Source organism: Ruditapes philippinarum, unplaced genomic scaffold (assembly GCF_026571515.1).
Source record: "Ruditapes philippinarum isolate M1 unplaced genomic scaffold, ASM2657151v2 ctg19307_1_1_1_1, whole genome shotgun sequence".
NCBI lineage: Eukaryota > Metazoa > Mollusca > Bivalvia > Venerida > Veneridae > Ruditapes > Ruditapes philippinarum.
In genome coordinates this window covers 1-12094 of record NW_026852431.1, presented here as the reverse complement: position 1 = coordinate 12094, position 12094 = coordinate 1, and the positions used below count along the sequence as shown (strand labels likewise).

Sequence of the window (12094 nt, the reverse complement as noted above, 5' to 3'; positions counted from 1 at the left end):
ATCGACTTCTTTGTTAAATGACCTAATTATTTATTGTGTATATTTTAGTTTATTTACTACTAAATCATCAACAGTCAACTGGATTTTATTTTTCATAATTAGAATTGAAAGATAGATTTGTGTATGTAACATCTAAAAACAATTAAGAGCCAAAATTAAAATAGAAATACCATTTATAGGACACTTTACGGAGGTAAACCTAATTTAGTTATTTCAAAATCAATCCCAAGAGGAATTTTGGTCTTGAAACATATTATTTGGAATATTTTTGGAATTCTTGATTTTCTCTAAACAATTATTACGTTTTATGTAGCTTTAGATGTTTATCATAATTTAGCCGCGTCACGACAAAACCAACATAATGGGTTTGCGACCAGCATGGATCCAGACCAGCCTGCGCATCCGCGCAGTCTGATCAGGATCCATGCTGTTCGCTCTTACAAACCCTATAACAAGTAGAGAAACTGATAGCGAACAGCATGGACCCTGATCAGACAGCGCGGAAGCTTGTCGCAAACCCATAATGTTGGTTTTGTCGTGACGCGGCTCATATATTAAAATATTACCTTTTCTGGTCAGAAGTAGAAATCATCATGTCCATAATGCACAATATAGAAAAGTGTAAATACACTGTATTTTACATAAAACAACTTGGAAACTTAAAACAGAAAGAAAATTAAGAAATATTCTCAGGAATCAATTGAAAATTGTATTTTTGTGCTGTTATAAGCTCGATTTGAGTGAAAAGCGTTGCAACGCTTTTTTAATTTTGGGTTATTTTTCGCAATTAGAAATATAATTTAGGAAAAACAGATTGAGCGAATGATCTTAAATATTTCTAGTTCTGCCGTGTCTAAAATCCGTAGTGTGGTTCCTTTAATATTGTCTTAAAAGTTTTATTCTGGTCCATGAAAAAATGACCAATGAAAATCATTCCACCACAGATAATCAAATAGGAATGGTACCGCATGCCACTCAATAAAGTCCTATTGTTTTTTTTTTACTTATCATTTAGGAATACCGTGCGGTAAGCGTTGTACTTCGGGCGATCTGGGTTCGATTCCCGGACGGTGTAGGTCACTTTCGTTGTGATTGATCATGTAATCCTGTTTACGGTCATCCGCACTGTACCTCTGCTCTGGTATGTACAGAAGTTATCAGTTCCTGGCAACTAGTACTAGTAAACCGATTGGCAGAGCTGTGTTCTGATAAACTCAGTGTGGCTTACTGCAGTAATCCCGAGCGAAAACTTCCAACACCACCACTTATCATTTAACCAAATAGTTTTGTTAGTCTGGCCTCATTTTCATCGTATAAAACAGGTTGACCTTTCGCAGCAGCGTCTCTTTGATGAATGAGAATCATGGCGGCGTTACTTCATTATTTTTGGTTTATGCTCGCCCTTCTACAATTGAGCGAAGGTAAGATATTTTATTTGATCATAGTTTGAAAACCTATAAACATGTATTGTTTGATTTCATCCACATGTCATTCATGAATGCACTATATATAGCACTTATTTAAAGCTGCATGCCTCCAGATGAGCCAAAATATTTAAAGAAAATTTAACTGTAGAAAAATATTCTAAGCTTTTAAGAAAAGTAAAAAGATTAAAGATTCAAGTAGTAACTTATGTATTATGGGCGATTAATGAATGATTTTTGCAGTATTTATCATCATAATTATTTCCTTTGTTCACTTCACAATATTTTACTGTCAAATATATTTTTTTAAATGTTGATGAACAATATTATGAATATGGAGGCAAGCTTTCAATATTCCGCCCTAGTTCGGTTCTGTTCGTGCATTTTTATGATAAATTATATGAAATATATAATTAATGTTTTGAAAAGTGCCATTAGTTTAAAGTATATTGTTATCTTTACAAGATGCATTCCACAATTCTGTAATTTCAAATGTTCTATATAAAAACATATGTCACATATAATTCTGTCAACAAGGAACATCATTATATATTTTTAACCCAAAAAGAAGGCAAACAGGCTTTGCAAAAAAATATATTTTTGATAATTTGTAGTTCAGTCAATCGTTTTTAGCTTAACAAACATAAGAAATGATATTTTGACAAAAAAGAAAAATTCTACGTCTTAAGGAAGGTATCTAAATAATTCTGAAAAAAATGCTTTAATTTTTCCCTCTGAAAAATGTAAATTGAACAGATATTAAATTGTATTGAATTCTAACATTGGAAAAATAGTTGAAACTCTATGTTTAGATATTTTAATGTAGAAGACATTTAATATTTGCAATTTAGATGCAAAATGTTTAAGAATAATGTATTTTAATAAACTTTGTATTTGCAAATGAAGAATGATAATTATAAGGCAACATTAGATATTTTATTGTTGTTTTTTTTACTTTGCTGTACAATAGAACATGAAGGAGTTACTATGACAATATTAAAAAAAAAATGGAATTGCTGCGAAATTAATTATGTCATTATTAATTTTAGCCCGATTATTCTCAGTTTTAAATCGATAGATTAAAAAGTGATGCGTTTACTATGCAGGGGTTAACGCTTGGTCTAAATTTACCTGTAACATGACATGACATAACATGTACCTGTAGGTCGACTTCTAAAGGGTCGGTGGTGGCCAACACTACCAAGAAATTTTACTTAAGTTAGAGGTGTGTTTTGACTATACTTAATATAATAAATATGTACAAGAGATCAAACAGATAGTTGAGCCGCATCATGACAAAACCAACATAATGGGTTTGCGACCAGAATGGTGCCAGACCAGTCTGCGCATCTGCGCAGTCTGATCAGGATCCATGCTGTTCGCTATCAGTTTCTCTACTTGTTATAGGGTTTGTAAGCGAACAGCATGGGTCCTGATCAGACTGCGCGGATGCGCAGGCTGGTCTGGATCCATGCTGGTCGCAAACCCATTATGTTGGTTTTGTCGTGACGCGGCTCATATCTTTTTCTAGAAAATAAAAGTGAAGTCGTGGCTTATGAGGGCTATTGACACATGAGCTAGTGCTAGATAATGTTTTCAATATGAAAATTAGGCTGTTAAATGAAAAAAAGTTATTTATTGTACATTATGAGCATGATAAAGTAAAGCACCTTATATCTTGTATATTTTTATAAAGGCCCATTATGTCTAAGAAATGCAAATCTTGTTATTTTTTAAACACCTGTTTTTTTTATACCTTTTAACGTTAAAAAAACACCACATTTTCCATATACATGTAGATTAATTTTGTATTTTAAAATGTATTTTTTGTTTGTTTGTTTGTTTTCTTGTCATATTACATGCACAGTATACCATCTGTATAGCAATGAACATAATTATTGTATGTTTTTGCTGAACTTGGACACTTGAAAACTGCACATTCAGCACAACTTTCTCCAGTTGTTAAACATCAAATATGCTCTAAATATCTCGAAAAAAAGTGATCCCTCGGAAGCATTAAAATAACAAAATAACATGAAAATTGCAGACTCGGTTTGATTGAGCCTGTACATGAGACAGTGCAATATCCCTCACGCCCCCTAGCACCGGCTTTAGCGGCACTCAATTTTCAGCACTTAAACATTATTAAACATATGTTTTGGCATTTCTTAAGAATTTAGTAGATATGGATTTTTGAGACATAGTGTACCTTTAACTTTTCAATTTCAGTTACATTGTATATTTGATCGTGAAGAAAACATGAAATACAATGAATATTGTTGTTCATTATATCTTTTTAATACATGATTGATTACAATTTTACTCACTGAATATCTTCTTAATTCAGGAAAGGGAAGCTCATATGACGAGGCATACCTGAGAAACGCACTATTTTCTGACTACGATAAATATATGGCACCAGTTGGGGATGACGATGGACCTGTTGTTGTCAAGCAATCACTACATTTTGTTAAAGTGGTCTCCCTGGTAACTATTAAAACACTACGGTTGATATAATTATTATATTATGGTATATCTTTATTATTAAAAAGCATGACTAGCAGCGGCTTATTTCTAAATCACAAAGAAACAAGAAATTTTACATTATTACAGTAATACTAGATTTGCTCTGTCACGCGGGTTAAGGATTTTCCACATATATGTCCAAAGTATGCGTACCTTCTTATGCAAAAGCGCAAGGGCTAGAGCTTAAATAGTTGGTATGCAAAATTCGCTTATGAGTTTCAAATTATTTTTTAAATTAAAGGCCTAGGATGAAATTGTTCTGTCCCTGGACTCACTTGTTTTTCTAAAGTTTTATTTACTGTTTAAAACCTTAACAACTCATCCTCCGAAAACTTCTATATAGCTTTAGCTCAGATATTTGGCATAAAACATTGTCTAGTTGACCTATTACAAGTTTGCTCAAATAATAGCACTGGTATCAAAATTAGCCCTCTGAGGTCATGACCCAGTGACATACTCTTTGGATTAGATGCACATTTGCAGAGGCAAAATTGAATTCTGATATATCAGTTGACCTACAGCTATAAAATTTGGAATGTTCCAACAGTTTCCAGTGTAGATTTTAACATTGATATCAATTGACACACTTTTTTACCTAGTGACATACCTTTTAGCTCATCTGAATGTTATCTATTCTATAACAGACAGTGTTTGGTGAGCGATATAAGAGATAAAGTAATGCCGTGAGAGATTTGATAAAAATTATCACATTTTAGTGAGATAACGTAATGCCGTGAGAGATTTGATAAAGTTTATCACATTTAAGTGAGACAAAGAAATGCCGTGAGAGATTTGATAAAATTTATCACATTTTAGTGAGATAAAGTAATGCTGTGAGAGATTTGATAAAATTTATCACATTTTAGTGAGAAAAAGTTATGCCGTGAGAGATTTGATAAAATTTATCACATTTTAGTGAGATAAAGTAATGCCATGACAGATTTGATAATGTTTATCACATTATAGTGAGATAAAGTAATGCCGTGAGAGATTTGATAAAGTTTATCACAATTTAGTGAGATAAAGTAATGCCGTAAGAGATTTGATAAAGTTTATCACATTTAAGTGAGATAAAGTTATGCCGTGAGAGATTTGATAAAATTTATCACATTTTAGTGAGATAAAGTAATGCCGTGAGAGATTTGTTTTAGTGACATAAAGTAATGCCGTGAGAGATTTGATAAAGTTTATTACATTTTAGTGAGATAAAGTAATGCCGTGAGAGATTTGATGAAATTTATCACATTTTAGTAAGATAAAGTAATGCCGTGAAACCTTTCATGAGATTATCTTTATCAGATAATGCAATACCGTGATAACTTTGACAAGATACAACAGATCATAGAGATATCTAGTAAATTAGTTATGTCGTGAACCACGTGAAGTGATGCCACGGATGTGTCGGCAAATTTTGGTCCGCACCACAGGCACTGCGGTATACCGTACCCCGGATATTGCTCGATATTATGAGGACTTTCTTCCCATTTCGCGACTTTGAACGGGGAACGAAGGTAAGTTCAGCGACGATATTTTCCAAACTAATGGCTATTTTATTTATCTCAACGGGTTTTATATATCTAGAGGTATTGTTGTAGCTCTAAAAGACGTAAAAGTATTACAGGTATTTGTAAAATTGATAAAACTACCCCTAAACGATCCGCTGCTCACTAGAAAATACTGACCGCGATACTGTAGAATCATTAGAAATTATTACATTACCAATATAAAAAAAATGAATCGAGCAATTTTTTTATTCTCAATCCAAGTATGCCTTGTCCAAATTTCAGGCAAAAAGTGTGAAAGTACAAAAAGATACAGGCCAAAAAAGATACAAGAAAGTGTACCGAGTATTGATTTTAAGTGTACAGAGTATTGCAAAATAGCCCAACTTTAGTGTACAGAGTATTGCAAAACAGAATGAGCACATTAGTATGGAAAATCTATATTTTTGTCTAATTTTCACGTCTGTTTATCGATTCAATTTCATTTTTCTGATAATGTACTGTTTATATGATATTTATTCAAATATTTCAGATTCAACAATGCATTCTCAGTGTTATTAAGTACTGTTCTTTTCCTACGGGCAAATACCGGTACAGAGATTTTATTTCCCATTTGATTGAAAATCACACTATGGATGAAATAAAGTGTGTGCAGGGTCGGAAGCAGGGTAGAACCATCAAAATTGACGATAAAAAAACTTTAAATACATGTCCCAAGAAACTTTGATCAAGGAGACACATGCATCTCTGAAAAGGACAAGAATAAAAAAACATATTTAGATGACATTAATAATAGGTTTTTACAGGGCAAGTTTGCCTTAAGAAACATATCGACGCACTTCATAAACTATTGGCCCGAGGGCTTATGCCGTCCAAGCATGCCGGTATCGTCTTTACCTTTTACTACATGAGCATAATGCGAAAAATGGCTGTTTTCATTGAATTATAATTAAGCCTCTTGTTACAAGTTCAAACTGCTATAAAACTATAAAAATGCTTTAATACTGATCAAACTGGGCACAAATGTAAGCTAGATAGCCTGTGGAATAGCATGCTCAATTTTAAATTTCCAGTTACCATGGCAACGAGGGGGGGGGGGCGTCTCAAAATTGCCAAAAATCTCTATTTTGCGTTGTTTTTTCCTATCAAAACTGATTTCAATGTGCACCAACTTCTCAATTGATTGAGATAAAGTCTAAGGTTTTCGGCGTTGATTATACGGTACCTTTAAATCGACCTGAGGCCATTTAGCCCCCCACAAGTCCCAAGTCTTCTCGACGATTTGAGGGGCTACTGCCCCACTTTAAACCCCCAAACAGAAGGGGGCACATCCCCCCTGTATAACCCCCTTGATGTACCTTTTTAATGGGGTGGCGCCGAAAAAGTGAACACTCTTTTAAACAACATTTCTCAAACGAAAAAAACAGTGTTTGGGGCCTAAATAGCGCATATTTTACACTATTTGAGGCCTCAAAAGGGGTGGGGTGTAAAGCCTTCAAAACACGCCTTAATGAGGTAAAAGGTTATAAAGAACATAACCTTTTTTTATTGCATCTGCTGCCCTTTATCATAATCTTATCAAAATCCATTACTCGGTTTTTGAGCTGTACCCGCTCGGCAGTCATACGGTAACTCATTGCTAAGGCGCAACAAAATTTCACGTGCAGACGGTCTGCCGTTGCTAGAGTGCAGGGGCAAAATGCCCGAAAGTTACTTTTATATGGATTTTTGGCATAGTAGGAAGTCGGTGGCACACTTGCTTAATACCGTCTAATATTGACAATCTTGAGGCAGTATTAATTTGACGCACTTTGGATGCATTTTTTTACTATTTAAAGTAAGATATGCAATAATTATTAACAAATTCTGGAAAGGTTGATCCTTCGATAGCAACGAGAACATTTTAAACACAGAAAACTGAGATTGTTTACGAGCAGGAATGAAAATCTGGATTATTCGCAGATGTTTCCAGTAAAGTACCTCCGAATTCTGCATATTCTGCACATATAGTGTAAATAAGTATACACAGTAAGAAATATTTAAAATTAAATGTGGTAAATACTTTGTGTTTACTACTTGCATTTACTCTTTATTGATAACCAATACTCGTTACACTAAAAAGCAATACTCGTGACACCGGCGGGCAACTCCAAAGCAATACTCGGTACACTGACATGTGTATTTATTCTCAAAATGCACTGTCATCTGAGGTTCTATTGTTGATTGAACATATACAACATAAACATTATCATCGTTATCACATTTCACTCGATTCAAGTTTTTCTTTTAAGGATGTATATGCACAAAAACATCAAATTTGACTGATCCGAGCTCATTTATCACGTGAGCAAAGAGACGAATTTTACCTCCTAATTACATTTCAAAGCTATTTCTGAACATTTTTGGGGTTTCAGTAACTAGAGAAATTATCGAAGTATTTGTTTTTCTACAAAATTTATATCTAACCAATTCAAAATGACTAAATATCGTCACTAAACATACCTTCTTTCCTCGTTCAAAGTCGCGAAATGGGATGAAAGTCCTCATAATATCGAGCAATATCCGGGGTACGGTATACCGCAGTGACAGGGGGCCCACACAGTGTTTGGATGGTATATACTGCTTGATAGTGATCTTAAAATGAGTTTTTATCATAACCTTATAATATGTATATAAATATAGACAAGGGGCATTACTCGCTAAATAGAGAATTTTCGATCACCCTCAAATTCATGCGAGATTTTCCACTAATTAAATAAAAAATTCCAAAAACTATACTGCGTTGCATAGCTTATATAATCCACAATTGATAAACACTAACTCTATTTTGATTCCCTTAGCCCATTTTAAGAAATTTATTCAAAACCGTTCACTTCTGTCACAAAATTGCTTAGTCGTACGAGATGTCGCAACACCAAATTCCACGGGTAAAATATCAATTTTAAAAGGGGTAGGTACAAATAAACGCATGCAAACAATAACACAACATAGTTTCTATTACCTACCTGCGCAAATAGTCGTGAAGCGCTCTATATTCGTCTGTTTCGAACGAAATCTTCAAATCAGAGCAGAAATTTGCTTCGACGTAGACATCTTGGGGAAACCCCGGTCACGTGACCAGCCGGTGTATCGAGACCTTTCATTGGTTCGGTAGGAACTTTGTTTATAACGACAACCAATGAAAGGTTTCCATACACCATGACCAGAACTTCCAACATGTATTCGCCGAAGCAGATTTCTGCACTGATTTGAAGATTTCGTTCGAAACAGACGAATATAGAGCTCTTCACGACTATTTGAGCAGGTAGGTAATAGAAACTATGTTGTGTTATAACTGGAATAAGTAGTCTTTTTCTACAGACCTTTCAGCATTGAAGGACATTATTTTTTCTGTTCCAGGACAATGACGTTTTAATAATGCAAATTTGGGAATTCATGAAATGGAGAGATACTCGACTGCAATGGGACCTTAACACTTTCAACATCAGTACATTAACGGTGCCGAGTAAATGGGTGTGGCAACCGGATATCTTGTTAGTTGATAGGTAAGTCTTTTTCACAGACAGGCAATTGTATTAATTTCATTTACCTTTTTTAAGTCTTTTAAAAATATGATAGACTAATTTTTGGTTATTTAAGCAAACTAAGTGGGCAATAAGGAAAAATGAAACTCTAGGTAAAAAAGGAGTTAAGAAAGGAGCGCTTGAACTCCAGACGCTTGGACATTAATCTGACAGGAAGTAGTTTAACATTCTACCGGAATCGTAGTTTGGTTCCCGGTCGTACTTTGCTACGTAAAAGTATCGATAACGATAGTGGTAAGGGGCAGGTAATCCAGACTACCGCCCGGAATCGAGGGAAACAAAGGCCACCCGTGGAAGCGATAAAAGTGGTCTGTATAGACAAGTGATATTTATTAGGACGCTGTTTGTTTCAATTAAGCAATTAAGGGTCATCAAAAACTGACCTTTTTTGCAGTGTTATCTTTATTCAGAGGTGGTTTTTAACGCAGGTTTCACTGTATGTACAATACCGGTATGATATTATAATTATGGATTGACTATCTACAAAGGTCAATTTACGAGTACTAATTGTATGTCACATTGTGATGGTAATGATGGATTATTATTGTTATTATTATTATCATAATTATCATTATTATTATCAACCTTTTACCCCATGAGCATATTGTGAAAAATGGCCATTTTCATTGTAAAGCCTCCTGTAGCAAGTTCAAACTGCTATGAAACTATGAAAAATGCTTCAATACTGATGAAACTTGGCACAAATATTTACTGGACATAGCCTCTGTAACAGCGTGCTCATTTGTAAATTTTCTGTTACCATGCCAACGGGGCCGTTTAAAAATTGCGAAAAATCACTTTTTGCATTGTTTCTTTACATCAAAACTGATTTCAAAGTGCTGCAACTTCTCAATGAATTGAGATAGAGTAAAAGGCTTTTAAGCGTCGGATACTAGTTACCGTATGATCGACCTGAGGTAATTTTTAGCCTGTCACATGTCCAAAATTTTCTTGGCGATGAGGGGGACTACCGGCCCCCTTCAATCCCCCAAAACAGAGGGGGGACACATCCCCCTTCTAGCAACCCCCTGATATACTATTTTGATGGGTGGCGCCGCCTAAAAAGTGGTCATTTTTTAACAACATTTCTCAAACGAAAAACAGTGTTTTTGTTCTAAATAGGGCATTTTCCCTCAAAAAGTGGGGGGGGGGGGAAGGGCTAATAGCTGTCAAAACACGTCTATATGAGGTTAGAGGTTAATATGAAATTAGGATATATATTCCATGAATAATTGTTATTAACATGATTAAACAGAACAGAACAGAATTTTTATTAGGCTATATTAAGCCTATTAACGGGGAAGTCGGTTAAAAAAATAGTTAATTTTTCCGTTCGGTATTATATGCACCGCTTCCGTATTTTCTCGGAATAGCCTACTCGGCGATTATTATTTATCCGAAAATTTGCGATTGTCCGTTATCGGAATATCCCGCCTATTATTTTTGAATTATATTGAAAATGGCACCGCCCGACTAGAACTGACACTGAAATTTTCATTGATAGATATAGAATTCTATGTATTCTTTAATTGCTTTTTTATTTGATTTTCTTTTAAATATACACATGTAGTCTATAACCGCATTAGCCGGGCAAGGCTTCGCGGACCCGGCCTTTGACTTCCCCGTATGATTATAATTATTAATTTTTATTATTATTATTATAAATATTATTATTATTATCATTATTACTATAATTATTATTATTATTATTATTATTATTTTATTACATGCTTTTCGGTGGTTTATAGAAATATATCAGTGATATAAAACTGGTAATTTCACTGTTTGAAACAGTGAAATTACCACTTTGATAATTTCACAGTTTTGAATTTAAGCCCCTTACGTTGTTTAAGTGAAAAACCAGCGTGCACAGTTCTGGGTACCAACTTAATGACGTGATGACGTAAATGGCGTCACGTGGTATTATCATTTGGCGCGCTTTTCATTCAGTATTAGATTAAATGTCTTTTTTAAACGTTTCTTTGCATGTAATAAAAAGAAAATTTGTTAAATTTAGTGTAAGATCGAAATATATTTCACCTTGTGAACACCAAATGTTCATATTTCACTCGTAGCTGCGCCACTCGTGAAATATACCTTTTGGTGCTCACTCGGTGAAATAATTATATTCCGATCTTACACTGAACTAAACAAATATCCTCTATATTATTATTATTATTATTATTATTATTATTATTATTTTTATTAAATTAGGTGCTACCTATGGCGCCGAAAGCTCTTATGAATTATAATTTTAGCATATAACATGTTTAGTGTTCATGTAAACCAGATCTTTCTTGCTGGTATTTTGTACCGTGAACAAAACCATAGGTAGCATCTAATTTCATATTATTATTATTAGCAGTAGTAGTAGTAGTAGTAGTAGTAGTAGTATTTCTCTTCAGCTATTTAGTCTTTAGCTTATTTTTTGCCTTCACAAAATGAAAATGACAACACAGACACATTGTTCGTCGCCTGACCTGATGTTATCTAAGTCGTGATCGCAACTACTCGGTCCGTCCCGTCAGTCTTCGAATAAGGTTATTACAGATGATAGCCGAGGTAGTTCCGAATGCTCTGGAAAAGGACCGCATATTGCGACGCATAAATCCGAATCCGTACCGGCTTTGCATATTGTTTGTCCGATTTTCATATTATGCGAGTGGGTGGTCTTTAATTATATAATCTTAATTTAATATATTATATTAAATTTGACCAGTTATAAAAGTAACAGATTGGATTCAATTGATAATATATTTTTGAGGCCATATACTCGGATAATACTAAAAGATATTTAGATGTAGCAGAAACGTTTTTCACGATTGAAAATATGCGCCGCAGTCTGCGGTCCCGTCCTCGAGTTCCTATGAACAAAACTTAAAAGAAATAAATATAACAGGTTAGATTTACTATATTAAATGTATCAACCGACATATCGCACAAAATTCCAGTCTTATACATTAATACAAATTTATATATTAATTAAACTTTCAGCCTTGAAGAATACTCTGGTTTCCCGTCCGGTGATCTGCTGGTTACCATTTACAACGATGGTAAA

At 34.2% G+C, this 12094-nt stretch overlaps 1 protein-coding gene across 1 annotated transcript; it reads left to right on the top strand.

Moving 5' to 3' along the window:
* Positions 1 to 1296: 1296 nt before the first annotated feature.
* Positions 1297 to 12089, top strand: LOC132760231 (neuronal acetylcholine receptor subunit alpha-6-like; the record flags this gene model as incomplete). Its single annotated transcript, XM_060752170.1, is given in 4 exon segments — positions 1297 to 1421; positions 3772 to 3911; positions 8852 to 8997; positions 12031 to 12089. Coding segments are annotated over 4 exon segments (412 nt in total), but the record flags the coding sequence as incomplete, so codon positions are not given.
* Between the last annotated feature and the right edge of the window lie 5 nt (positions 12090 to 12094).